The sequence below is a fragment of the Stigmatopora argus genome, chromosome 13, assembly GCF_051989625.1.
Source record: "Stigmatopora argus isolate UIUO_Sarg chromosome 13, RoL_Sarg_1.0, whole genome shotgun sequence".
NCBI classification, from domain to species: Eukaryota; Metazoa; Chordata; class Actinopteri; order Syngnathiformes; family Syngnathidae; genus Stigmatopora; species Stigmatopora argus.
The window spans coordinates 17,213,375-17,241,101 of NC_135399.1; the positions used below are offsets into that span (position 1 = coordinate 17,213,375).

The window sequence follows — 27,727 nt, forward strand, 5'->3', positions numbered from 1 at the left end:
AATTGTGAAAAATGCACGTCCCCTTTAAGTCATGCAAACCAATGGTCTGCTCAGTCTAATATAGTTAATGCACTGCAATATTGACAGGCTGTATAACTGCCTGCTGTTAAAAGGGAATTTGGCAGGAACATGGCGCAAGTACTCAGGAAGTTAGTGTGCGAGTAGATTTCTCCTTTCAAATGCATCTCGTCGGAGGATAATGGAAGCTATTAGTGAAAAAGAAGCCCCACTAAAGTAATGCTTCTCTCAATTCCAAATGTAATCAATTTTCTAAATGGACCAAATGTAATTCAGATAGTGCGCAACAACTCCCTTTTAAATTGGACATTTTAACATTCTTAACGAGGCATATTTGATTTGAAAAAAACAACAACAGTGGGTTTGCAAAGTTTTTATTAATCTGAAAATGAACAATGCCATTGTTTGTGTTATTTCATACTAGAAACTGCAGAAAAAAATGAGGTGCAAAACCTTTACAAAGAGCCTGCAGTCCTTCATGTGCCTGAGACTGACATCTGCCAATCACATCCGCACTGAAGGTATTTACAGTTTTCCATGTTTTTGTAAAAAAAAAAAAGGGTCCATTTATTTAACCGTAACTGAATTATTTCATACATGGTACACAGAATATGTGGTCATGTAGAATTCCACTGTGTCCACAGCATCCACATGTATGCTATTTTTTGGCCATAATTTAGCTTGAGTATTGACTTCATAGCCCCAAATGAGTCTATTGTGACCAAATATGGGTTAGAAAGCAAAGGCGAATGTGTAAATGATAAAATGTGACCCAATTACCTTCACAAAATTAGACTGGATTGAATGTCATGGAGCCCTTTACTACACGGACAATCTTAGCACCAAATTTTGGGAAGTCAAAAAAGGCAAATAGTACAGACGACTTGGTCGTGGACATCACTGCGGCGCCAGTGGAATGCCGCGGGCGTCGGTCACTTGGCCTTCCTGGAGGTTCTTTACCAACTGGGCCAGCCAGCGCTTGGTGGTGGTGTCGTCCTTCAGTACTTGGGCGAAGGTGCTGTCCTTCAGCTGGTCGGGCAGACACTGCCGTAGGGCTTCTCTGGCTCTGGACAGAAGAAACCCCCATGGTTGTAGGACATGTCTTTGTTCAGTTAATAGTACATCTGACAAAGTACAGTCGTACCTCTACCTACGAATGCCTCTAGGTACGAAAGTTTCAGGTTACAAAATGTTTAATATGCTAATGAGTGACTCGAGATGACCAATTTTAAAGGGTTTAGTTGGTAGTTGTGTGATGACCGTGGAACGAATTAGAGAATTTACATATAAAGTACACCTCTACTTACGAAAAAAGTAAATTAATTTCGTAAGTAGAGGTACGACTGTAGATCTACTTTTTACGGGGTGGACGATATTTTTTAAATACATTTTTCTATCATCAGAGCTCTTAATTGGACAGTCCGACAGCTTTAAGGGAGCCTAAAAGCAACGCCATTTTGTCCAGCACTACTCTTAACTGACATTATCTTGCGTCTCTATTGCAGGAATGTCACGTCAACAAACCCAGAAACTCAGTTGACTGTGGATCTGCAACAACAGACCTTAACTCTAGCTTGAGAGGGTTCAAACATGCCATCAATCCAAAGTCAGAAAATCAGGTGGATTTTCCAGCAGTGTTAACACACCTGCACGACCTACCTGAGATTGTCCGAAAGGCGCAGGTAGCATCGAACCACGTGTTTCAGCAGCCGCGCAGAAGGCTCTTTGGACAACTGCAAAACCATTTTGCCCTGAACGCACGAAACGCAACGACGTGAGTTGGGCGTGCCCTAACTGCGGACGTGAGTAGCGAGTGGCACTTACGAGGATCATGGCCACGTGGGAGAAACGCTCGTACGTCTGGCAGATGTAGGCCAGCCCTGTGTCGTCTAACAGTATCTTCTGCAAGATGAACGTCGCAACCTGGCGGACACAAAAGGGAGAGGTGAGTTACAACAAACAATCACACATAAACATCAGACTACACTTGAGGGCGTTTCGTTACCGTCTTTGAGAGTTCGCTCCCAGACTCCATAATACGGAGACACAACGGGATGATTTCAGTCGTGAGGAGGAAGTTGATCACTTCCTGCTCGTCCGTTTTGACCAAAGCGCCTGCGGGGAGGACGGCGATGTTGTTTAGCAATGTACACCACGTGACAAATAAGGCAGCCCGTGCAAATAAGAAATCTACGTACCGATTACGCCGAGGCTAGTGAGCCGCAGGTACTCGAATGGCCGTGTTTTGCTGACAGTATGCAGAAAAGGGTAAAGGAAGAGGGGGATGTGGGCTGCGAGAAAGGCTGACCTAGTGGGGGGTGAGAATAAGTTATTACATTTCCAGGTTCTCGTGTTTAGGCTTCCAAGAAAAAACTTTATTTTGATGCAAGATTCATAGTTCAAAGTATTACCTTGTTTCCGGGTGGGAGGCAACACACTGAAGAAGCGCTAAGGCGTTGCACACTCTGTTAGACTGGTGGGCCGTTAGCGTTGGCGGGTTTATAGATGGATAAATGTTCACAATTTCCTAAAATGAGAAGAAGCGATGTGAGACATATTGGCAATGGTTGACAGATAAGACTTAGGAATTAATACCTGTAAAAGTGCAGCAATGGTGCCACAGGAGTGCCAGAGCATGGGTGCCAGATCGGGGACAGATTCCCGTTTCTTGCTGAGCTCCAGCAAAGCGTTTTCCCGCGTCTCCGGGCTGGATAGCTCATTGATCCATTGGTAAATCTTCTCTCGGTCGACCTGGGCCAAGGCCGTAACGTTGGTGACTGCCTGGGAAACGAAAAACCACAGAAAGTTTTCAGCGTGACCAAAGTGAATTCAAATTATTTGGCAACACACTGCGAAGTCATTGTTGCATTAAATAAACAACAAAAATGGAATTCCTTTGTTCATAGGCATACTGTCAGTGTGCAGTGTTATTTTTACAATGTAAAATATTTGCACAAACGCAATGAAGATTGAAAAGCACCGTTTTAAAGTGGTATGTTTGAGCAATGCTTCCGTGGTGATAAAGTCACGTTGCTAGGGTGGACATGTAATAATATATAGCCAAGGGAGAGTTAAGTAAATCTTTAAGGTAAATACGTACGGCTCCTGTCGCCAGCATTCTCACAAGCTCTGTGGGGAATCCTTCGGAAAGTGAATTGAAACGATAACGGTGATTTAAGTTGTTTTAACTGCTTAGGTTAGCCGCAGCTAGCAGCTAATGTCTCACACTGGGGTGGCTGTTGTAACTACATTACAAAGAGCGGAATGTAACGGGACAACAAATATTAAAACTACACGAGTTTCCAAGTTTTAGCGCACCGCAAAGACCGCCAATAATAGAATATGCGTTTTCTTCGCGCATAAAAAACGCGAACTCCGATTTTGCTTTGCCAAATTCGAGTAAGGTAAAATCTCGCGAGATGGGAAGTGGCGTCGGCAAACCATGCACTTCTGCGTCAGTTCCTGCCTGCATTTTTACGTTCCCGCCATCATCGGGCTCCGCTGCGTTCTGCGAGTCCTCGCCTCTATCAACAAGAACCCGTGCGAGCCGGGGTAAATGCCGGCGAAACAAACTTTGGGCTCTCAAGAAACGCCATTAGGGTACTGCACGGTTCACAGCGAGTGTTGGCCAACAGCTGGTGAGTGCATTTTTAACTATGCAACGTCAAACGAGGTGACTGTTTTCACCTCAGTGAGGCAAGCAGGCAAATTAGCCTGTTAGCCACATTAGCTTTACTAGCCGACGTGCTAATGTCGGCCTTCGTCCATCCATTCGGCGCTGCTCGCTGAGGACGACGTTGCCCCCGAAATGGATACTTCTCTCTCTTCCCGTTTATACCAAAAAACTTCTGGCAATACATGCAGAGCTTTCGCAATTAGAATTTCCTAAAGCAAATCGAGTGGTTCGTCGTGGTTTGTTCGTGTTTTTTCCTCATTTCTGTATCGCTTGCTTATTTATTAATCCGGAATTCTTGGTTCAAAAGATTGTCTAGTGGTTCCCTTTTCTCAATTTTTAGCGTCAATTGTGTTTTGACAAAAATAATTTTCGTAAATGTGTCACATGGTTGCCCGTGCAAACTGGGTATGTTAGCCCCCTATGCTACCGTGTGGCGACCCGAAGTTCTCATTCCATTGATTTGTATGGGAGCGTAGTTTTGCACGAGTTGAGAAAGTGCCTCAAAATGGCGATTTATATTTTCTGTGGTTGTCTATTTAGGTTTCCACTGATCCTCCGAGGTGATCGTTAAGCCATGGCCACCCTAGTGCCTAAAGTCTCCAGTGGCGGCGTGTTAAAAATCCGCTACCAGAGCATAGAACTGGGCACCTCGCGATGGAAGGAAGGCACTTTTGAGATACTGGAAAAGGATAACAAAGTTAACCTGTGTTTGAGATTCAACTGCGGCGGAGTGCCCAAAACATTCCAGGTAATATTGAAACTTCACAACTAAGTGCGTGTATTTCTTTTTTTGGTGCTGAAAGTGCATTTCTGTGGCTTGTGAATTAAATAGCTACTTTAACCGGATTTACTAAATTACCGAAAAACTACCATTAACAAGTCTGTAGTTTCCAGACCATAAATCGCACATGTATTTGTGTGCAACTTGTGATCAAACCACTGACCGCATGTTATGGTTTTTTTTGGGGCTATAGGTATTGAAAAAAAAATGTTAGCTGATGCCTATTCAGCTTGTTGTTCTCTATTTTACTATTGTTACTTTAATCACTACATGCAATTAATTGAACTAGACGGGTAAGTTATTATTCTATTTCCTATCCGCAGTTGTATCAGAACGTGAAGAAAGTTACATGCAACATGAACCGAATCATCCTGATTTTGAAAGACAATAGCATCATCACACTTGACAAGATGGCACCCCCTTTGGCCCTGAAGACCCGAGACTACTTGGAGAAGCTTAAGCAAGGAAAAACAAGTGAATCCCCCTTTTTAATGTGATCTGAGCATTACAAAAGCCATTTTTCTGATGAAATTAGTGGCTGCAAATCAATGGTGTCCTGTCAAATCAGCAAAATTTACCTATTATTTTGTCTTCATGCTCTAAGGTGTTTTAAAGTCATCCCACGGGAGTGTTAACTTTAGCATTCCGACACGGCGCTCAATAAAGAACGACAGCAATCCATCTGCAGAAGGACAGGTGAGATGTCTTAAAATAAAAAATTCCATTTTTTTAAAATTAAAATCTCGGTTGACTAAAAAAGTAAAAGTTTTTATATTTGTAGTGACCCAATTTGCACTTCTCACTCCCCAAAAAATCTTTCAGAAGTGTCCCAATTTTTTTTTTTTAATTTATTTTACAGATGACCACCAGGCGGCAGAGCATGGAGGGACCGGAGGACTCGACCCCGCGGAAACCTCTGCGCAGCCCGAGCAGAGCGACTTCCACGCCAACACGAAGCGCACTTTCCGAGAACCGGTTGGGCTGACATTTGCTTTGCATTGAAAATAATGTTCATGTCTACAATAAGTCAACAAAATATCTGTAGAAGTCAATTTTAACATTTTTGGGACGGGCATTTTTTTCCGGGTAGAGAAAAGAGAAAGCGAATCCTCGCCCCTGAAAGCGACTTGACGGAAGACTACCCCAAAGAAAATGATTCATCTAGGTAAAAGTTGCATACTCTTAGACGCCGTCTCCATAGACGTACACATTGTAGATAATATTTTACGAGTTGTCTTTCAATGTAGGACAACTCTTCATCTTGTGTACAATTTTGTATATGTTTTTTTTTAAAGCAACAACAAAGCCACTTTGGACACTTCTCGAAAGTTTTTAATGAACTGCAAGGACAAACTAAAACAGGCCGAAGAAAACCGAAGTTTAGGTAAACCCTCCAATGTTTTTTGACATAATGTAGCTAACATAAATAGCTAATCTCTTCCCTGGTGTTTATTTTTGTTATTTTGGATTTTCTTTCACGTTCCTCCCAGCTCCCCTCGGTTCACCGACTCCCCTCGGGCCCTCTTCGTTTTACGGCAGTCGAAGCATGACGAAAGATTACAGCCAGAGCCACGCTTTTTCAGAACGGTGAGCTTTTTGCATGTGTAGAAGTCAAAAAACCACATTTTTCTCATTGGCAGCAAATGTCCTTTAAAACTCGACTATAGCAACTGTTTGGTGAACAATTTGTTGACAAATCTCAGGCCCTCGAGTACATCCCTGACCCCCACCGCCAAGCGTAGCCTACTGCTGCCCAATCACTCCACCCCTTTCAAGAAAGTACGGCCCTCCATGGATTACAGCGGCTGGAACAAGCAGAGACCCTCCACGCCGGCGCAGTCACAACCACCGCTGCAAGGGTAAAAATCTAGTTTCTTGTCAATCCAAAGAACGGCTGTTTTTTTCTGATGGTGTCACCCGTTGTGTAAATGGTTGACAGATTTTCCAATTTGGGAAACACTTGCTACATGAACGCCATTCTCCAATCGCTCTTCAGTCTCCCGTCTTTCTCCAATGACATGCTGAAGCAGAGCATCCCTTGGAAGAAGGTGCCCCTCAATGCGTTGCTCAGGTTGGTTTTCAACCTTGCTAAATTCAGAAATGTGCCTTTTTTATAATCCAGTGCAATCCAATACTAGAAAAGTCCCACCTCGTGATCATGTAACGGTATTTCTAGGCGTTTTGCGCATCTTCTGGCCAAGAAGGACGTGGGCTGCCCTGAAATCCAGAAGGACCTGTTGCGGAAAGTAAAAAGTGCCATCTCCTCCACCGCCGAACGTTTCTCGGGAAACATGCAAAATGTAAGAATTTGCCGGCGAGAAGCCATTGTTTTTACGCATCGGTTGCGTTTTTAACCGATGGACGACTTTGCAAGGATGCGCATGAGTTCCTCAGTCAGTGTTTGGATCAACTTAAAGACGACGTGGAGAAAATGAATAAAAACTGCGCGAGCGAATCGACCTCGTCGGCGACTTGCGAGGCGATGCCGGATCTCGGCGAAGAAGCGGACACCTCCCGCATTTACACCTGCCCCGTGGCCGTCAACATGGAGTTCGAGGTGCAGCACACCATCACCTGCAAATGGTGAGCCCACGACGTCTGGCCCGAGCGTGTGAATTTTGCGGAAAAGATTAACGTAGCTTACATTTGCTAGCTGTGGCGAAGTGGTGACCAAGCGCGAGCAGTTCAACGACTTATCCATCGACCTTCCTCGCAGAAAGAACACGCTGCCCCTCCGATCCATCCAGGATTCCCTCGATTTGTTTTTCCGGGTGAGTCCACGTCAACTTATTTCTGTCGTGAACCTTTGTGACGAAATAACAGGCCGTCTTTTTTTTGCTTCTACAGTTAGAGGAAATTGAATATTCATGTGAAAAATGTAATGGGAAGGCAGCCACGGTAACGCACAAATTCAGCAAACTTCCCAGGTAACTAAATACACACCCAGGCTAGTAGCGTTTCACAAGGGTCGCGGGGGGTGCTGGAGGCTGTCCCAGCCAATATCAGGGCACAAGGATACGGACAACCCATCATAGATTGGGTTAGGCAATTTAGTGTTGAACCAGCTAGCCTAGCATGTTTTTGGGATGTGGGAAGAAACCGGACTACCTGGAGAAAACCCACGCAGGCCAGGGGAGAACATGCAAACAGTGAGGACCCACCTGGGATAGAACCCTCAAATTTCATACTGAAAAAACAGGTTTTCATGCATGTTTATTTGGGAAATGTGAGTTTGGAAAATAAAAAAAAAAATCTGAGAATCTCGCTAACTTAGCGGTTGAGGTATGCCAGGTCAGGAATGTCATTTCTCCCTCTTACAAAAGCACTTGCTCTGTCTGATCGGTGGCAAGGGTGAGTTGTCGCGTAAGAGGATAGCAAATATTCATCACTGTGGGTGAGATGGCAGTGTCATTCAGTTACTGTTGCCTCAATCAGTAATGAGACAAGCAAACCTTTTAATGTGTTGATGCAGACCCGTTGTCATGTAAACAGTGTCGTAATTTTTTTAAATTTTTTATATGTTCCTCTGCAGGGTCCTCATCCTTCACCTCAAACGGTATAGTTTTAACGCGCAGCTGTCTCTGAACAGCAAGCTGGGTCAACAAGTGGTGATCCCCCGCTACCTAACCCTCCTGTCACATTGCACCGACTCCACGCGGCCACCCGTCACTCTCGGCTGGAGTTCCCAAGCGTAAGAACTTCACACTCATTCCCCCCTCTTCTCATTTTCCTGGGAAAAAAATAATTTTATTCTGCTCTTAAAGGTCCAGAGCGTTCAAAACCTCACAGTCGCACAGCGCATCCACGTCACAACTCCGGTAAATTCTCACGTTACCGTACTTGATAAGAGACTTAATGGTGGACGAGGCGAAATGTCGTGACCCAATGATTCCTCAAATGAATTTCAACTTAATGTATTTGCCTTGCAGCAGAGTTGGAGGGAAGTTTGCCAATTCCAACACATCCGTGCTCGTGGACTCGGATGGCGAGGAGGAGCTGATCAGAAAAGTCAACCACAAAAGGCGAAGCGGCGCGGCCCTGTCAGAAGATGACAAGCGGCCAGAGGAGGTCAGTATGTCACTCCCCAAAAAAGACAGTTTTGCTTTTATCTTTCCTTCTGACAGAACCACTTTCCTCGTCGTTCTCAGATGGGCGTGTCCATGGACGCGGCAGACTACAGCGAAGTAAACGACGACGAAATGTTGGAGGCCGTGCTCGAAATCAGTCGCCGGGAAGCCAATCTCACCTCTCCGCCCCCCCTGGACATAGAGCCCACCAGCAGCCCGGACACCGGCTTCGGGGACATGGATTCCCCGGAACTGACCTATCGCTCAGAGCTGATGGACACGGACGGTAAACAACCTGGCGGTACGTGAAATTTTGCGCTTCCTGCTGCGAAATAATGTCGCTGGCGTGCTCATTAAGATATCTCCACCACTCTCGTTTAGACGTGTCTCTGGACCTGACCATGGACGAGAACAAGGAGAACCAAACTCCGGAGAGCTCGCAGGCGCCGCAGGGGGAGATGGATTGGGTCCAGCAATACAACTTGGATCAGGAAAGAGAGGATCAAGAGTTGCAGCAAGCACTGGCCCAGAGCCTCAAGGAACATGTACGTTTTTTTGCTAAATCAGTTCATTTCAACTGGGAGTCACCATTAATTCTCAGTCAAAATGGATTGGAGATGATTCGAAAACGTGACCGTTGACGCGAGTGGAATGCAAACTTGCCTTTGCACGCAGGAAGCCCAAGAGTTGCGAGAAGATGACGATCTGAAGAGGGCCACGGAGCTCAGCTTGCAAGGTTGGAGTAGTTCATTTCACCTTTCAACAGCGACATTATCTAGCGCCGATATTCATTATTTTATTGTCTCCGCGGCAGAGTTCAACAATTCTCTGTCCGAGCTCATGTGCTCGGATGACGATTCCGGCAACGAAGAGGTCCTGGACATGGAGTACACCGAAGCGGAGGTGGAGAACCTCAAGAGGAACGCCGAGGTAGCTCGCACGACGCGGAGATTTAGGAGAGCGTCATTTCTGAAGACCCGCTCGTCTCTCATCCACAGTGTGGGGAACTAGCCAACTCATTTCGACTCATCAGCGTGGTCAGCCACATCGGGAGCAGCTCCTCCTCGGGTGAGTGGCTCACGCTCACGGTCGTCGCCAAAACGCCATCCGAAATTTACCCGGCGCGTTCGCATCCGGTCAGGACACTACATCAGCGACGTGTACGACATGAAGAAGCAGTCGTGGCTGACGTACAACGACCTGGACGTGTCGCGCACGCAGGAGGCGGCCGTTCAGCTGGAGCGCGACCGTAGCGGATACATCTTCTTCTACATGCACAAGTGAGCAAACCCAGACTTCATGGTCCCAAGGGTGGTGGCTAAAGACCAAAATAATCTAGAAACAAGAAGGGACCACTCTCCCCCTCTTACTAAAAGCACTTTCTTTGTCTGATCAGTGGCAAGAGTGAGTTGTCGCGTAAGAGGATAGCAAATTCATCACTGTGGGTGAGATGGCAGTGTCATCCAGTTTCTGCTGTCTCAATCAGTCATGAGACATTTTTTTGAAAAGACATTCAATAAACTTGTACGTGAAGAGGCACATGTGCGTTCTCTCATAAATACATTGGTAACTGTTCCGTGACACTTCCGATTTCTCAATTTATTCAATTGGAAGGGTCCGCAAAAATATATTTTTTAAAAATTATAATTGTGTAATTTTAAACTTGACTGTATTTTTGCTAAAAATGAACAATAGGCATTCCCCCCTCCCTGGGCATTGATCTTGGTCGTCTAACATTTTGTGCTAGAAATAAAAACAGCAGCAGCTTCCAACACAAAACTGAAGTTGGGGCACTTGGCCCACTTTCAATGGAATTAGTTTTGCTGCCCCTGAACACAAGTGGCCAGGAATCAATAGATGAAGTTGTGACTGATTTTTAAACTAATATTCCGTTTATCTTCAGGGACGTGTTTGAGCAGCTGTCTGAAATGGAGAAGGCCTCCATCAACAACATCTCCGACTTGGCCAGAAACGTCCTGCAGCCCCTATGAGCTTTGGCTTTGGCGCCCCCTCCCCGGAAACACAAGAGCCTGAACGTAACTAGACTGGTGTCTTAAATACTACTGATTGCGTTTTGTGTTTTTTTGCAATGACTTTCTTTTTTTTCACCACGTAACAGAAACAACTTTTTGTTACTCTACGGCCCCAGTTGAAATGTTTGAGGAGCGTATTTCTCTCGGTTTTGGGGTCTACATTTGTTCCCTGCTATAGATCAATTTAGATCAATATGAAATTTGTAAATTTAACAATACAGCAGCAAGGGGAGCGTCCAGAATTTCACAAATGATGTCAAGTTCTTCTCCCAAATCCCTCTATTTGCTTTATAAAATGAACTATATTGAAAGATAAGCTATTATTTAGAGTTTAGAGGGTTGCTGTAGTGAGCAGGTACAGTTGGTGCAATATCTTTTTTTTGGACACAGTTCAATTTCTGTGTGACCTTTTTTTCGTGCTTTACCGTGTTAACGAGCTCCAGCAAAAAAGCCCTGTCTTGAGTTTTGATCTTGTGCCTCCTGAGAAATCTTTTATAAAAGTGTGTATAAGCTCTACCCTTGTTCCCCTTCAATATTTTTGTCAAACTTTTAATAATTTTTGTTTTATAGTTGGAGTTTTTCTATTTATTGAGACTTGGGGTTCTTTGACCGGTTAAAGCGCAGAACACCGGTGACGTGAGATCTGTTGTTATACCCAATTAAAGTCAAACCTTAACTTCCATCTCATTTATTCTTTTTGCAAATACATACAGCAATAGTGCTAGAGTCCAATCACGACGTCCTACCGGAATTGGCAGCGTTCACTTTCCACTCTAGCGCCCGTGCGCAAGTTGATTGAATTCTCACCGCAGATTTAAGGAATAAAGTATTACAATCAATGCAGGTTTGTTTTGTTTTTTCCAGGTGTTTCTTACGTTGGTGTCACGTGTCTTGCTGGCATGGCTTCATCGTGGGAAGCAAATGTTGACCTGTCAGTCTGTTATACTCACTAAGAATGTAGCTTTCCTTCTGCAGCATCTAGGGGCAGAACAACACGCAAAATGGTACATTTGTCTGCTTGTCTTAAAAGAAGAAAATACCTTGCGTTTGTCACAGTCAACATAGGCCTCTCCTGGTTTGTATTCTAGTTTTGCAATATTAACCAGAATGTTGTGTTGAGTCGTGGCAGATACAATGTAAAATATAATTTTAGTTCATCTTTGAGAAACTGCGATCTCAATCGCATACAGTTAAAGTCAAATTTTTGGAAGATCTTTCATTTTAAAACTTGGAAAAATTTGACATGACTTCAAAAATTTGAACAGTGCCATTTTGGAATTTACCTCACTCCATTCTTCCTCTGTTTCATGTCTGTACCCAAGCATGTGGCAGATATTGTGGGCCGTCACGACCTTAAAACACGGGAATAATAGTTGTCCACCAGCCCGGCGGATAGGTCGTCGGAGGTCACCACTTGCAGTGAGAGCCGCGTGCAGATCCACAGACTCTTCTTGACACTGTCTCATGACGTACTCCACGCCCAGGAAAATGTCCCAGAGGTTCAATGCTAGAAAAATCCCACCCCGTGATCTTGTTACGGTATTTCTAGGTGTTTTGCACATCTTCTGGCCAAGAAGGACGTGGGCTGCCCTGAAATCCAGAAGGACCTGTTGCGGAAAGTAAAAAGTGCCATCTCCTCCACTGCCGAACGTTTCTCGGGAAACGTGCAAAATGTAAGAATTTGACGGCGAGAAGCCATTGTTTTAACTCATCGGTTGCTTTTTTAACCGGTTGACGACTTTCCAAGGATGCGCACGAGTTCCTCGGCCAGTGTCTGGATCAGCTGAAAGACGACGTGGAGAAAATGAATAAAAACTGCGCGAGCGAATCGACCTCGTCGGCGACTTGCGAGGCGACGCCGGATCTTGGCGAAGAAGCGGACACCTCCCGCATCTACACCTGCCCCGTGGCCGTCAACATGGAGTTCGAGGTGCAGCACACCAACACCTGCAAATGGTGAGCCCTAACGTCTGGCCCGAGCGCGTGCATTTTGCAGAAAAAAATGAACGTATCTTAAATTTGCTAGCTGTGGCGAAGTGGTGACCAAGCGCGAGGAGTTCAACGACCTATCCATCGACCTTCCTTGCAGAAAGATCCATCAAGGATTCCCTTGATTTGTTTTTCCGGGTGAGTCAATGTCAACTTATTTCTGTCTTTAACCCTTTGTGATGAAATAACAGGCCGTCTTTTTTTTTTTGCTTCTACAGTTAGAGGAAATTGAATATTCATGTGAAAAATGTAATGGGAAGGCAGCCACGGTAACGCACAAATTCAGCAAACTTCCCAGGTAACTAACTGCACACCCAGGCTAGTAGCGTTTCACAAGGGTCGTTGGGGGTGCTGGAGGCTGTCCCAGCCAATATCAGGGCACAATGATACGGACAACCAATCATAGATGGGGTTAGGCAATTTAGAGTGTTGAACCAGCTAGCCTAGCATGAATGTCTTTGGGATGTGGGAAGAAACCGGACTACCTGGAGAAAACCCACGCAGGCCAGGGGGAAACATAACAACTAAGATAGAACCCTCAAATGTCATACTGAAAAAATAGGTTTTCAGGCATGTTTATTTGGGAAATGTAAGTTTGGAAAATTAAAAATAAAATCTCGCTGAGTGGTTGAGCTATGCCAGGTCAGGAATGTCATTTCTCCCTCTTACAAAAGCACTTGCTCTGTCTGATCGGTGGCAAGGGTGAGTTGTCGCGTAAGAGGATAGCAAATATTCATCACTGTGGGTGAGATGGCAGTGTCATCCAGTTACTGTTGCCTCAATCAGTCATGAGACAAAAACACAAAAACCTTTGAATGTGTTGATCCAGACTTGTCATTTAAATGGTCCTGTAACCTGTTTTTTTTAATGTGTTCCCCTGCAGAGTCCTCATCCTTCACCTCAAACGGTATAGCTTTAACGCCCAGCTGTCTCTGAACAGCAAGCTGGGTCAACAAGTGGTGATCCCCCGCTACCTAACCCTCCTATCACATTGCACCGACTCCACGCGGCCACCCGTCACTCTCGGCTGGAGTTCCCAAGCGTAAGAACTTCAAACTCATTACCCCTGCTTCTCATTTTCCTGGGAAATAAAATAATTTTATTCTGCTCTTCAAGGTCCAGAGCGTTCATGAAGAAGCAGTCGTGGCTGACGTACAACGACCTGGACGTGTCGCGCACGCAGGAGGCGGCCGTTCAGCTGGAGCGCGACCGTAGCGGATACATCTTCTTCTACATGCACAAGTGAGCAAACCCAGACTTCATGGTCTCAAGGATGGCTAAAGAACAAAATCATCTAGAAACAAGAAGGGACCACACTCCCCCTCTTACTAAAAGCACTTTCTTTGTCTGATCAGTGGCAAGAGTGAGTTGTCGCGTAAGAGGATAGTAAATATTCATCACTGTGGGTGAGATGGCAGTGTCATCCAGTTACTGTTGCCTCAATCAGTCATGAGACAAAAACACAAAAACAAACCTTTTAATGTGTTGATGCAGACTTGTCATTTAAATGGTCCTGTAACCTGTTTTTTTCTTGTGTTCCCCTGCAGAGTCCTCATCCTTCACCTCAAACGGTATAGTTTTAACGCGCAGCTGTCTCTGAACAGCAAGCTGGGTCAACAAGTGGTGATCCCCCGCTACCTAACCCTCCTGTCACATTGCACCGACTCCACGCGGCCACCCGTCACTCTCGGCTGGAGTTCCCAAGCGTAAGAACTTCAAACTCATTACCCCTGCTTCTCATTTTCCTGGGAAATAAAATAATTTTATTCTGCTCTTCAAGGTCCAGAGCGTTCATGAAGAAGCAGTCGTGGCTGACGTACAACGACCTGGACGTGTCGCGCACGCAGGAGGCGGCCGTTCAGCTGGAGCGCGACCGTAGCGGATACATCTTCTTCTACATGCACAAGTGAGCAAACCTAGACTTCATGGTCTCAAGGATGGTGGCTAAAGAACAAAATCATCTAGAAACAAGAAGGGACCACACTCCCCCTCTTACTAAAAGCACTTTCTTTGTCTGATCAGTGGCAAGAGTGAGTTGTCGCGTAAGAGGATAGCAAATTCATCACTGTGGGTGAGATGGCAGTTTCATCCATTTTCTGCTGTCTCAATCAGTCATGAGACATTTTTTGAAAAGACATTCAATAAACTTGTACGTGAAGAGGCATGTGCATTCTCTCATAAATACATTGGTAACTTATTCCTCCATTTATTCAATAAGGGTCCACAAAAATAATTAAAAATAATAATTACAATTGTGTAATTTTAAATTTGACTGTATTTTCGCTAAAAATGAACAATAGGCATTACCCCCCTCCCTCCGCATTGATCTTGGTCGTCTAAAATTTTGTGCAAGAAATAAAAACAGCAGCAGCTTCCAACACAAAACAAGTTGTGGCACTTGGCCCACTTTCAATGGAATTAGTTTTTCTGCCCCTGAACAGAAGTGGCCAGGAATCAATAGATGAAGTTGTGACTGATTTTTACACTAATATTCCATGTATCCTCAGGGACGTGTTTGAGCAGCTGTCTGAAATGGAGAAGGCCTCAAACAACAACGTCTCCGACTTGGCCAGAAACATCCTGCAGCCCCTATGAGCTTTGGCTTTGGCGCCGCCTCCCCGGAAACACAAGAGCCTGAACGTAACTAGACTGGTGTCTTAAATACTACTGATTGCCTTTTGTGTTTTTTGCAATGACTCTTTTTTTTCACCACGTAACAGAAACAACTTTGTTACTCTACGGATCCAGTTGAAATGTTCGAGGAGTGTATTTCTCTCGGTTTTGGGGTCTACATTTGTTCCCTGCTATAGATAAATTAAGATCAATATGAAATTTGTAAATTTAACAATACAGCAGCAAGGGGAGCGTCCAGAATTTCACAAATGATGTCAAGTTCTTATCCCAAAGCTCTACCCTTGTTCCCCTTCAATATTTTTGTCAAACTTGTAATAATTTTTGTTTTATAGTTGGAGATTTTCTATTTATTGAGACTTGGGGTTCTTTGACCGGTTAAAGCGCAGAACACCAGTGGCGTGAGATCTGTTGTTATACCCAATTAAAGTCAAACCTTAACATCCATCTCATTTATTCTTTTTGCAAGTACATACAGCAATAGCGCTAGAGTCCAATCACGACGTCCTCCTGGAATTGGCAGCGTTCACTTTCCATTCTAGCGCCCGTGCTCAAGCTGATTGAATTCTCACCGCAGATTTAAGGAATAAAATATTACAATGAATGCAGGTTTGTTTTGTTTTTTCCAGGTATTTCTTACGTTGGCGTCACGTGTCTTGCTGGCATGGCTTCATCATGGGAAGCAAATGTTGACCTGTCAGTCTGTTATACTCGCTAAGAATGTAGCTTTCCTTCTGCAGCATCTAGGGGCAAAACAAAATGCTACATTTTTCAGCTTGTCATAAAAGAAGAAAATACCTTGTGTGTCACAAACAGTCAACGTAGGACTCTTGGTTCGTATTCTAGTTTTCCAATATTAACCTGAATGCTGTGTTGATTAGTCGTGGCAGATACAATGTAAAATATTGTTTTCGTTCACCTTTTAGAAACTGCAATCTCGATTGCATACAGTTAAAATCCAAATGGGGTAAATTTTTGGAAGATCTTTCATCGGAAAACTTGACAAATGTGACGTGATTTCAAAAAATGTGACCTGTGCCATTTTGGAATTTACCTCGCTCCATTCTTCCTCTGTTTCATGTCTGTAGCCAAGCAGGTGGCAGATCCCGTGGGCCGTCACGACCTTAAAACACGGGAATAATAGTTGTCCACCACCCCGGATAGGTCGTCGGAGGTCACCACTTACAGTGAGAGCCGCGTGCAGATCCACGGATTCTTCTTGACACTGTCTCATGACGTACTCCACGCCCAGGAAAATGTCCCCGAGGTTCAGTTCGTCTCTGTAGAGAGGGCACGGCATCTTACCGGGTCGCAGACCCTGGAAAGCAAAACCAATATGTTAAGTTGTTACATTTAGATCTGAAGTTTTGCACATTTGGTCAAAATGTGCCAATCAATCGTAACCCCCATCTTACTCATTTAAAGGGCGTGTCAAGTTCAGAGCATGCAAGTATGATTTATTGGATCAAATCAAGCCAGGAAAGTCAGTTACCTCGTGGAATGGAAACGACAGGACATCAGTGGGCTCGTCTTTCTTCCGGTAAATATTATTAATTTGCTGTATCCTGCGGTTATCCACACAAACTACTCCCAAATCAAACTTCTGGATGCCCAGAATGTGTCTGAGGGTGTTTACATCCTTTCGAAGCCGAGCGCGGCGAAGAGGTACAACCTTTTGGAGGTTACGTACCACTACCCCCATTCAAAAAAATAAATAAATACTCGTTAATTTACGATTGCTTTCCAGCCACTTTCATTACACGACAGCGGCCATGTCTGTAATCAAGGTGACGCGCGCTGGTGGTTCAAAGTACAAAGTGGCATCGCCGGTTGACTGTTGTGCCTCGTTTCTCGATCAATGAGAATGTATTCCCGATAGAAATCCTCTTCCGATTCTTTTAAATTGCCATGTTGTAACAAATTTCATTGAGCGAAACGTTCAACGATGGCGGATCACACGGTGGTGCGTTCAACGAAACTAAAATTTGTTAAACGTGTTTCACTACAAGGTGGTCTGTGAGGAAAATAAAAAAACAGATCATAGTTGTCAGCCAAACCGTTTCTCTAACAAGATAAAGTTCCTTTGTTGAGAGCGTCAGCAACGTTGGCTAGAGAGGTTTCATGTCGGGTGGCATATTCAGGTCTCGTTTATACGATTTACCAGCATTGACAAACGCATCACCAGTAGTTTGACACCGGAAACCGGATGTACAGTTTTGATTTGAAGCTGTGTGTGGTTAAAAAATAATTTTGTTCTTTGGCTTTATTTCTAGGTTAAAGATTTGTAATCCAACTTCTGCCCCAGTGAAAACTAAAAGAAAATGAGAAACAGGTTATTTTGATGGTGACTTTTTGCAACGTTTTTTGGCCAGTGTTTTATATCGTCAGCCTAAAAGACCAAATCTTTCCAACTACTGTTATTTCATTCTTAGAATACAAGTTAGTCGTCACTTTCTAAATCATCTAAATCTTAAATAAATACATCAACTGCAAGCTAGCACGTGTAGTAATTACCATGAGGTCCCTGAGTGGAGGAACTCGGGGCTAACCCCCCCCTACGCGTTTCCTCCTCCCGTTTTGATTGGCCAAGTGGCCTCTGGTCATGTCGCTCCACAGCAGAGTGTGGGTCGTACGGTGCCGCTAAGCATTTTGGGAAATGTAGACAACCTTGAGCAATTTTGAAGGTTTTGTGCCCCTTGACGAACTACATCTCCCACGAGTAGCTTAGAATCAGAAACATTCGGGATACCTGTAGCTCCCTTTAGTCACTCAGTGTAGAACTGCTGTTTGCTGGTGCTATCATAGAAAATGTAAGTAATATCAATACTAATTTTAATGGCAAGTTGTTGTTATGTTTTTTTAAAAATGTGTAAAAATGCCTGGGTTGGTCACATGCTGCGAAAAAATAATTGCATCCATGAGTAATTATGAGTACAGTCAAAGTACAATTTTTCTCCACATTTTTCTCGTGATTTGTTTGCAAATCTAATAACACAACTACTAGTCTTAATACTGTCAACATCTTGCTGTCTATGTAATTGTGTGTTCAGCAGAGTGGCATTTAAGTAAAGTTGTTTTTTTTGATTCAGCAATTTCCAAGTCACATTTGGCACCTGGTGTCCTTACTATATGTAATGCCACAAAGAAGTTAGGATTTTAGTAAACCTTTTACCAAGCAAAAACCAAGTTCTGGACTGAGAAACTGCAACTTGCGTCCTCCCTCCTTGCTCCGACCACCGTGGTACTACGTCGAAGATTGACTTAAACTTTTGCCTTTATGTCCCCCAGGGAGTTACGGAGACGAGGGGGACCGTACAAGACGGATCCGGCTACCGACCTCAGCCGCTGGAGGCTTTCTAACGTGGAGGGCAGGCAGACCTGGTCTTACGTGAAGGATGGGGATGCCTCAGAAAGAGAACAGACCATGCTGGAAGCTCATTCGTTAGGCTTGGACACAGTGGGTGACGGCCCAATCACATAATCCACCTTAATGGTAAAAACAATCTCATTATAATTTTCCATTTGTGCCTCAGACTAAGTTTCTGCACGACACCCCCGCCGCCTGCACGGCAATGGACGCCGCCCTGAAAGGTATGAACTTCTACAGTCGTCTTCAGGCCGAGGACGGCCACTGGGCAGGAGACTACGGAGGACCTCTCTTCCTTTTACCGGGTATGTTTTCATAAAACGACAGACTCGTGTTTGTTATTAAGCAAGGGTGTCTGACGTGGGTCCAGGTCTTCTGGTGACTTGCCATATCGCTAAGATCCCGTTGGAAGAGGCCTGGAAGAAAGAGATGGTGCGATACCTGCGCTCTGTCCAGCTGCCGGATGGAGGCTGGGGCTTGTAAGGAAAAAAATGCTTCTGTCATCTTTGGATGTCCGATAATTAGAGTGAGAAAGACGAGCGTGTCATGTTTGTTATCGGTCCACAGGCATATCGAAGACAAGTCCACCGTGTTTGGCACGGCTCTGAGTTACACCTCGCTAAGGATTCTGGGGGTCGATTCGGATGATCCCGACTTGGTTCGAGCGAGGAACAACCTGCAAAGCAAAGGTCCAAGTAAAGTCCTTGTTAAAATTGCTATTAGCTTAAAATAACAAAATTAATCCATAAAGATCCATTTATTAAAGATTACTTTATTCTAGTTTTAATTGACGGTAGCCTTTGCAAAGCTACGATCTATAATCGACAAATACAATTATTTCACAAATAATCCTATAGTAGCAATGTTTTTTTTGTTGGTTTCTTTTTAAACCCATGTTTTTTTTAATATGAGAAAATGATGATTACATCTCTGGTTGCTTCATTTTAGGACCCACTTTGTTCATCCAAAATTCCAAAAGACCATGCTAATTGCATTATTCTAATCACCGATTTTTAACGAGAATTAATTTGACCCCCAACATATAAACATTTTGTCTTTTGCTATACTTTCATATATGTGAGGTTCTCCTGTTAAATGCAATCTCTTACCGTGTATTGTGAATTAGCAGGCCACGCTAATGATAAACATTTTCCGCAGGCGGTGCAGTGGGCATCCCCTCCTGGGGTAAATTCTGGCTGGCTATTTTAAATGTCTACAGCTGGGAAGGAATGAACACACTTTTACCAGAGATGTGGTAAGACACAATTGAGTCCTAATGCGTAATATAGTATGTGTAAGCACCTTATTGAGACGCTCTATTTGGTGTCAGGTTGTCCCCAAGATGGCTGCCAGTCCACCCTTCTGCACTGTGGTGTCACTGTCGCCAGGTGTACTTGCCCATGAGTTACTGTTACGCCGTCCGATTGGTGGCCGAAGAGGACGATTTGGTCCTCAGCCTCAGACAGGTACGTTTTGACCTATTTTCACCACAAGGAGGCGATGTTTTGTCACAGATGTTGTCCATGTCAGATGCTGTTCTTCTTGGTCGTATTTGACTTAAGATGAATGATTCTACAAATTACAACTTGCTTTCTTATCGGTCATTGTGGGCTTTTTAGTTTTGAAGTTGATTACAGAGTGGCTGAAATTGGATGGATTTTTGTGTATTCTGGCGACAACAGTTTTCCCTCGATTATCGCAAATTCACTTCTTGGCGATTTTGTTAAAATCCACGCTGAAACTCGCAAGCGGAAGCCACTTTTGCTACTAGGACTCGGCACTGAAAAAAATCAATAAAAAAGGTAGTTAGAATAGGGTTGACCCTACTTTGCGATTTTTCGATTATTGCGGTCCTGTCCGGTCTACATTAACCGCGATATTCGAGGGATTACTGTTTTGTTTTTTGGAGACAAAAAGACTAGTTTTTCGATTTGAAGTGCCCATTCAGCCATTGGGAAAAAAACAGCCCGTGACAGCAGTTTGACTAAAAACTATGATATTGAACAAAATGCATAATGGGAGGCACGAAAAAAATCATAAAGATCTATGCCAAAATTGAACGGGTAGTCAACCTTTTAGCACAAATTCCACTCTTAGCCAGGCGACAACAACTAATTTATCCAAATGAGGCTCAATCAGGAGCAACTAATCCCAATGACGCATCATGTAATGTGGGATTTTTCAGTTCACCAGCCATAGCTTGAAATTTCCTTTTGAATTACTATTCCCCGTCACCCCCAGGAACTTTACGTCCAAGACTATGCTAGCATCGACTGGCCCGCTCAAAGGAACAACGTGGCGGCATGTGACATGTATACCCCCCACAGCACGCTTCTGAGCGTCGCCTACGGTAAATACCGAAAGCAATTTATTACAATTCCCCGTATCGCCTCACGCACGACCTGTGACACCCCCTCGCCACTCTTTGTCCAGCCTTACTCAACGTGTACGAAGCCCACCACATCACGGCGCTGAGACAAATGGCCGTGGAAGAACTGTACGAGCACATAAAGGCCGACGACCGCTTCACAAAGTGCATCAGCATCGGACCGGTAGTGTGGACCGTCTGCCGACGTGTCCTCCGACGGCGAGCGATCGAGCTCGAAACTAAAACGGCACGCCGACGCGTGGCCTCTGTGCTGCAGATCTCCAAGACCATCAACATGCTGGTCCGCTGGTACGTGGACGGTCCCTCGTCAGCCGCCTTCCAGGAGCACGTGTCCAGGATCCCGGACTATCTTTGGTCAGTCCATAATAATCCAGTTTATCTTTTTTTTTTCCTCCCCTCAACAGGGATTAGAAACGATACAGTAAATAGTTTCGGATTATTTGGTGCACAAACTGATTTAGGTCTTAAACAGAGTTTTAAATGTGTTTTCTGTATTTCAGGTTGGGACTCGATGGCATGAAAATGCAGGCAAGCAGCATTTTTTTCTTACTGTATCCAAATAATTCTTCTCTTTTAAAGCCTAAAGCAAAAATAATCCAAAATGTCAGATTGTGTTTTTTTATGGGTTTGTTTTTGTTTTGTTTTTCTAAACAGGGAACCAATGGGTCACAGCTTTGGGATACTTGTTTTGCTGTACAAGCTTTCCTGGAGGTAATGGAGCAGCTCCAAATGACTCAAACTTAACTTTAATTGTTCGAGATGACCTATGAGGAATTTAAAAAAACAGGTTTACTCGTTTGCTGTTAATGTGACGCATCACTGACAAGGACATATTTGTGCACTTGTGACATTATTAAGAATGTTCTATTTTGTTCAATTGACTACACTGCACTGTTCTTGTAATTTTTTTTTATCGTATAATACAGCTTTTTAGCCGTTCTTAATGCTCATAAATTGACAACCTTAGTCTCTTATTCTGACATTATTGTCATGGAATTAATTTTACTGATATTCCCTACATTTCTGCAATGTCTTCTCAATTATGTCAAAGATTTAATTGTAATCTGAAAACTGACTTAACTTCTACACTTTGCACCATTTAATGGTTCGTTCAGCATATTTTCAAGTTGATTTAGCCAAACGAAGGCTATTTTTTTAATTCTCTCCAAAGTTATTTTGGGATAATCAGTCCATATTTCAATGTGTATTGTTTCTGTTTGACCTAAATCGTACGATATGGTCTTTCAGGCAGGAGCCCAGGACCACCCTGAACTAGCCAAGTGCCTCCAAGGCGCCCACCATTTTCTCGCATTGACGCAGGTGAGGGAACTAATAAAACTTTCATGCATGTCGTCTTTTTATGCGCATATAAGCCGTATCCTCTTCAGTCATTTTATGGTCCGACAAATGCATCTTTTTATGCGCATATAAGCCGTATCCTCCATTCAGTCAGTTTATGGTCCGACAAATGCGTCTTTATACGCGCATATAAGCCGTATCCTCGTTTCAGTCATTTGATGGTCCGACAAATGCGTCTTCATATGCGCGTATAAGCCGTATCCTCCATTCAGTCATTTTATAGTCCGACAAATGCGGCTTATATGTGATTAAATATGGTATAGTACCACTATTTAATGGTAAAAGTGCCAATCTTTTCACCTCTTTGCCTTCTTTTAAGTGTACCGTTTTGTTTCCCCTCCACCAGATCCCAGATAATCCTCCCGATTACCAAAAGTACTATCGGCAAATGAACAAGGTCATTCATTCTCCCCCAGAAATCCCTCTTGGCTTCCCAAAGGGAACCTTTTTGGATAATAACGTACGTATTGAATGTGGGGCAGGGCGGCTTCCCTTTCAGCACCCGCGACTGCGGCTGGATCGTGGCCGACTGCACGGCCGAGGGCCTCAAGTCCACCATGCGGCTTCAGGAGACGTGCCCTTCCCTCGGACAGCCCGTCGCGCCGGAGCGCCTTTACGACGCCGTCCACGTGGTCGCTTAACCGACGCCGTTTCTCCACCTCAAGCCTGGTAACCAGCTCCATTTCAATCAGTTTTATTTTTTATTTTTTGTAGCTGCTGAGCATGAGAAATTCAGACGGTGGATTCGCTACGTACGAGACAAAAAGAGGGGGTCGACTCCTGGAGCTGCTCAACCCATCCGAAGTGTTTGGTGAGACTCAAAGCTTCTTTTTTTTGGGGGGTGGAGCGTGCCGTACTCGCCCTGAAAAACAGAATTTAAACGTGACAATGGCTTGAGATAGAGAGGCTTCCGCTTCAAAAGATGTTGAGCAATGATCTCGCTTGTCGCAAACAGGTGACATCATGATAGATTACACCTACGTGGAGTGTACGTCAGCGGTGATGCAGGCGCTCGCACATTTTCACCAGGCTTACCCTGAACACCGCACAGAGGAAATTAGGTATAAAAAAGCCTTTTGACTTTTCATTTGAGCCATTTTAAAGCTAGCCCTCTTCTGTGTGGAAATAGAGACTTCCTGAAACTTTAAAATGTTTGACTGCAAATATATATATATATTCTGATAATTAAGTATAACAAGTCCAACCAATAAATCTGAATTCATATTTACAAGTGAGATAATGAAATGGCAATTTGCCTTGGACTGAAATTTGATCCTGGGGGTCATTAAAACTTCATAAATTTAAATTGCTTTAAAGTAATTACCTGTTATATTACAAGTGTAAATGTTTTTTTTTTAATTAATTTAAAGATGCCTTGCATATTCATTTAGAAAATCCAAACAGGTTTTATAATGAAAAACGAAACTTGTACGCATTTAAGTTATTTGGGAAATCAGTCAAATTTAAGCTTGGAATTTTAGTTTGAATTGCATCAGGTTCAATTAATCATCTATTATTGCTATTAAACAATTCATTTGTGTATCTCCTGACTAGGAAGACTCTGACAGATGGACTGGATTACTGTCGGAGGGTTCAGAGGCCCGACGGATCCTGGGAAGGGTGAGCAGTCAGCTATTTTTATTGATTTATTTTTCCAATGTTGCCATTAGCATTTATGCTCATCAAATTGTCACCCAGGTCGTGGGGAGTGTGTTTCACCTATGGAACGTGGTTTGGCCTGGAAGCATTTGCTTGTATGGGACACAGCTATCAAAGGTGAGAGTCTGAAGGGAGAAATTCTTTCCCGATTCCGCCACTGACGCCGACCCTCCCTCCCTCTCGACTAGCGACCCCGGCGCAGAGGTGCGGAAGGCCTGCCAGTTCCTGTTGGAGCGGCAGATGGCGGACGGCGGCTGGGGGGAAGACTTTGAGTCGTGCGAGCAACGGCGCTACGTTCAGAGTCCCGCGCCGCAGATTCACAACACCTGCTGGGCTCTCTTGGGGCTCATGGTCGTCAGGTAAAGGTCAACTCGGGGTCAACTCCGGGGTTCCTTCGGGAGTGGAGATCTTTGGCGTCTAGCCTCGCCGCGGTCTCGTCCGCAGGCACCCCGACCAACGCGCCATCGAGAGAGGCATCAAACTGTTGGTGGACAAGCAGCTTCCCAATGGCGACTGGCCACAGGTGAGCAAGTCTCGTCTGTTCGTCCGTCCGTAGAATCGGCTCTCCATGTTAGATTCCCCCTTTAGGAGAATATTTCCGGCGTGTTCAACAAGAGCTGCGCCATCAGCTACACCTCTTACCGCAACATCTTCCCCATTTGGACCCTGGGCCGCTTCGCCTCGCTTTACCCGAGCAGTCCACTGACCGGAAAGATCAAGCTTTGAAAGTCCGGAGCTTGGGACTGAGAACAAACTTGCCCGGTACTTTTCAACTATGTGTGCCATAAATGGGGAAGTACTTATTCCGTGGTCCTCTTTTCCTATTCAAGTGGATGGAAAATTTGACTTTTTAGCTAACTTGAATCAAGCGCAGAACCCAACAAGTCAATGTTTTCTGTTCGGACCGCATGCCTTAGCTCTGACACCACCGCTTTACGTCCACACCGAAGCGTGCCAACCCTCCCAGGAATTCGATCTATTTAGTTTGTAGTGATCTGACATTGTATTTGACCTGGTCTGTTTTCCACTCAAGTAAGGCCAATTATTCAATATCATTGTTTTGTTGTTGCAGTATTAGTGTGGCTAATATTCTTGAGGATTTCTATTGCACAACTGCGACGTTTTGGTTGCTCTGTTATTTTGAAGGTGGGGAGTTGCAAATATGAGTGACATATCACACGGAAAGATCTCCATTTTTCAAAACGGGTTTGCCACACATGATCTTCAACAATGATAACGAGCCAGTAAATTCTGTTTGTGCGGTCCCGATGGACACTTGAACTGCCTTACAGTTTTTTGGGGGGGCTCATTTAGGAACGGCAATAAACTTTTAGGCTCATTTTGACCTATTTCGAGTAAAAAAAAAAAAACCATTAAATTTCTCCTTTAATATCCCAACATTGAACTTGTTTAGAGGCGTTTTTATGAGTATGTTGCTTAAAATGGAACCTGTCCAGTTAGACTTTTTAATGAAAACTCACTACTAATATTGAAATAAAACAATTCAAAGACAGAATGGACATGTATTCTTGTCAATGAGTTGAATGCATCTTTGCAATATTTTGGACATTCTTCACGCCGACCGATGCGAGGATTGTGGACGCCTTTTTACGCTCTACTTGCACATTAGCCGGATTGTTCAGATTTTTCAGCTCGCAAAGCAAACAAAAACATTTGTCCTTAAAAATGATGATGATACGTTAGATTGCCCCCCCCTCACGCTATTTGTCCCCAGATGAGATAAATAGAAGGACCAAGTCGGTTGGTCCAAAACGTTGCGTTCAGCGCACGCGGTAAGTGCCGGGAATTCATTTATTTTGCATTTTGGTTGTATTTTCTTACATTTTTCTGTCTCTAATTTCAGGCACCAATGCATCACAACAAGCACAGTGAGTTTCCGATAACTTTTTTTTTTTCCTTCAGCCTTTTTATTATTATTAATGTTTCATTTTTTTAATATTCAGAAGGCCACTGCGGTCGTGGCGGTCACGGGCACGGACGCAAAAAGCGTCGTCCCAGATGCATCCACGGCAAGGGATGTAAAAAGTGTAAAAGAAGGCACAAGTTGGGACACAAACATCGCAAGTGTCACAAGAAAGGGAAGGAGTGTCACGGGGTAAGAGTTATTGACAAAAGGAAAATATTTCTTGATAAATACTTCATTTTCTGGACAAAATACGTTTGGATATATGAGTGGATGTGTTTATATATGCATATACTCTTAAAGTACATTTTGGGGAAAATGTCAACGTTTTTATAGTTTTAAGATAAAAAATCTTTCCACTTTTAAATAGTTGAGTGAGGAAAAATATTTTAGAGATTATAAATGTGAATTACGGTGGTAGAGTGGTTAGCGCGTTGGCCTCGCAGTTATGAGATCGAGGGTTCAATCCCCGCTTGGCGAACAGTTTGTATGTTCTCTCTGAGCGTGCGTGGCTTTTCTCCGGGTGCCCGAGTTTGCTCCCACAGCCCCAAAAAAATGCATGCTAGGCTCTTTTAGCGATCGAAACTTGCCCGTAGCTACAAATGATTGGTTGTTTGTCGATTGGCTGACCACCGTTGGACTCCAGCACCCCCCTTGTGAGGATAAGCGGTACGGGGGAAAAGAAAGTTTTAACGATTTAAGTTGAATATTTGAATTCTTAAGTTTTATACTACATTTCACAGGTGAAGATAAACAGGGATGATTACAGTAATCCCCCGATTATCACGAATTAACTACTTTGCGATTTTTTTCCCCCCACTATTTTTTAAATTATTTTTTTAAGTTAATAAAAATGTAAAAAATACACGCTCTAACTTGTAAGTGGAAGCCACTCTTGCTAGAAGAAAAAAAAAAGTTAAAATAGGGGTGACCTTACTTTGCAATATTTCGATGTCTGGTCTACATTAACCGCAATATTCGAGGGATTACTCTATTAGTTTAAAATAAATAAATAATTTGAAGTCAAGTCATGCCACTCAAAACAAAACAATGAGGGAAACATGTCATGGTCAAACGCCTCAATTATCTTGATCTTCAATTGTATTAGTAGCTTTTATTGGATGAGCTGCCACATAATGCTAAAAGTTTCACCCTATTAGGAGTAAAAACTTAGCCTTTTTTCCTTCCTAAAATCTGACGAGTTTTCTGTTTCACTGTACTGCAGTACTCCAGCAGTTCCTGCAGCAGCAGTAGCAGTAGCAGCAGCAGCAGCAGCAGCGATTCCGACTAAAAGAGTCGTCAAATGTTGGCAAGCATCCACTTTACCCAATAATCATCCACCAATGTCCTCACCAAACTCCCCGTTTTGGTGAAATCGTTCGTCATCGAACGCTTCCTCATTAAAAACAATCCTGCTGACAAATTGCCGCACTGACTTTGTTGTTGTTCTTCCTGAAAAACAACTTAACAGGAGGCTAAAATGGGTTGTGCAAGGCCGTATTCAAATTGATTTAAAAATACATTCAAATCATGTGATGTCGTTACACATCATACGGTCTCACAGGTGGAAAAATATGCAACTTATTTCCAGCAGATGCTTATTTTGTTTTACAAATAGCCATTAAACGTATAATTGTCCATCACATGTACTTTTTTTTAGTAGTGTAAATTTAACAATATCTATACTGGGGTTGTCAACTGATTACATCTTTTAATCACAAGCAGTTCATAGTTTACGTCAGATTTTTATATTTTTACAGTTCTCATAATTTAAGGTTATTTTGTTCCTGGTAGTCACTACCCTTGACAGATATAGATGTCAAAGCCATTTCAA

The 27,727-nt window shown here is 43.7% G+C and overlaps 4 protein-coding genes and 1 long non-coding RNA gene across 8 annotated transcripts; 3 read left to right on the top strand and 2 right to left on the bottom strand.

Moving 5' to 3' along the window:
- Positions 1 to 376: 376 nt before the first annotated feature.
- On the bottom strand, positions 377 to 3,453 carry cnot9 (CCR4-NOT transcription complex subunit 9). The gene is made up of 8 exons (XM_077616855.1): positions 3,119 to 3,453; positions 2,614 to 2,799; positions 2,430 to 2,545; positions 2,217 to 2,326; positions 2,024 to 2,133; positions 1,843 to 1,941; positions 1,678 to 1,769; positions 377 to 1,084 (listed from the first exon to the last, which is right to left on the bottom strand). The coding sequence occupies exons 1-8, from the start codon at positions 3,134 to 3,136 to the stop codon at positions 916 to 918; spliced, it is 900 nt and encodes a 299-aa protein (XP_077472981.1). The 5' UTR covers positions 3,137 to 3,453; the 3' UTR covers positions 377 to 915.
- A 31-nt stretch (positions 3,454 to 3,484) lies between these two features.
- usp37 (ubiquitin specific peptidase 37) lies at positions 3,485 to 11,251 on the top strand. 2 transcript variants are annotated; one of them, XM_077616852.1, is made up of 24 exons: positions 3,485 to 3,656; positions 4,235 to 4,442; positions 4,799 to 4,949; positions 5,080 to 5,171; positions 5,335 to 5,450; positions 5,566 to 5,640; positions 5,771 to 5,859; positions 5,966 to 6,062; positions 6,179 to 6,334; positions 6,415 to 6,546; positions 6,652 to 6,775; positions 6,850 to 7,058; positions 7,129 to 7,246; positions 7,323 to 7,402; positions 8,008 to 8,166; positions 8,240 to 8,293; positions 8,405 to 8,543; positions 8,624 to 8,843; positions 8,924 to 9,087; positions 9,218 to 9,278; positions 9,357 to 9,472; positions 9,541 to 9,610; positions 9,684 to 9,822; positions 10,446 to 11,251. In XM_077616852.1, exons 2-24 carry the CDS (start codon positions 4,269 to 4,271, stop codon positions 10,531 to 10,533), a joined length of 2,823 nt encoding a protein of 940 aa, XP_077472978.1. In that variant the 5' UTR covers positions 3,485 to 3,656; positions 4,235 to 4,268; the 3' UTR covers positions 10,534 to 11,251. The 2 variants fall into 2 exon arrangements, with proteins under 2 accessions (XP_077472978.1, XP_077472977.1); XM_077616851.1 differs by lacking the exons at positions 3,485 to 3,656; positions 4,235 to 4,442; positions 4,799 to 4,949; positions 5,080 to 5,171 and having other exon boundaries at positions 5,337 to 5,450; positions 8,408 to 8,543.
- Positions 11,252 to 15,474: 4,223 nt separating this feature from the next.
- Positions 15,475 to 17,370, bottom strand: ybey (ybeY metalloendoribonuclease). Of its 2 annotated transcripts, XM_077616857.1 has the most exons (5): positions 16,688 to 17,370; positions 16,382 to 16,513; positions 16,250 to 16,318; positions 15,836 to 15,938; positions 15,689 to 15,751 (listed from the first exon to the last, which is right to left on the bottom strand). In XM_077616857.1, the coding sequence occupies exons 1-4, from the start codon at positions 16,895 to 16,897 to the stop codon at positions 15,843 to 15,845; spliced, it is 507 nt and encodes a 168-aa protein (XP_077472983.1). In that variant the 5' UTR covers positions 16,898 to 17,370; the 3' UTR covers positions 15,689 to 15,751; positions 15,836 to 15,842. The 2 variants fall into 2 exon arrangements, with proteins under 2 accessions (XP_077472982.1, XP_077472983.1); XM_077616856.1 differs by having other exon boundaries at positions 15,475 to 15,938.
- On the top strand, positions 16,631 to 25,650 carry lss (lanosterol synthase (2,3-oxidosqualene-lanosterol cyclase)). Of its 2 annotated transcripts, none has more exons than XM_077616854.1 (22): positions 16,631 to 16,735; positions 18,484 to 18,652; positions 18,729 to 18,867; positions 18,933 to 19,041; positions 19,130 to 19,251; positions 19,721 to 19,817; positions 19,893 to 20,028; positions 20,804 to 20,912; positions 20,996 to 21,114; positions 21,208 to 21,305; positions 21,452 to 21,479; positions 21,606 to 21,662; positions 22,200 to 22,271; positions 22,657 to 22,707; positions 22,793 to 22,942; positions 23,025 to 23,121; positions 23,266 to 23,371; positions 23,865 to 23,930; positions 24,009 to 24,086; positions 24,158 to 24,328; positions 24,414 to 24,492; positions 24,558 to 25,650. In XM_077616854.1, exons 2-22 carry the CDS (start codon positions 18,620 to 18,622, stop codon positions 24,693 to 24,695), a joined length of 2,055 nt encoding a protein of 684 aa, XP_077472980.1. In that variant the 5' UTR covers positions 16,631 to 16,735; positions 18,484 to 18,619; the 3' UTR covers positions 24,696 to 25,650. The 2 variants fall into 2 exon arrangements, with proteins under 2 accessions (XP_077472980.1, XP_077472979.1); XM_077616853.1 differs by lacking the exon at positions 16,631 to 16,735 and adding an exon at positions 17,843 to 18,005.
- A 30-nt stretch (positions 25,651 to 25,680) lies between these two features.
- Positions 25,681 to 27,178, top strand: LOC144086772 (uncharacterized). The gene is made up of 4 exons (XR_013304571.1): positions 25,681 to 25,762; positions 25,834 to 25,858; positions 25,934 to 26,085; positions 27,119 to 27,178. It is a non-coding gene; the product is annotated as an uncharacterized LOC144086772 (long non-coding RNA).
- Positions 27,179 to 27,727: the final 549 nt, after the last annotated feature.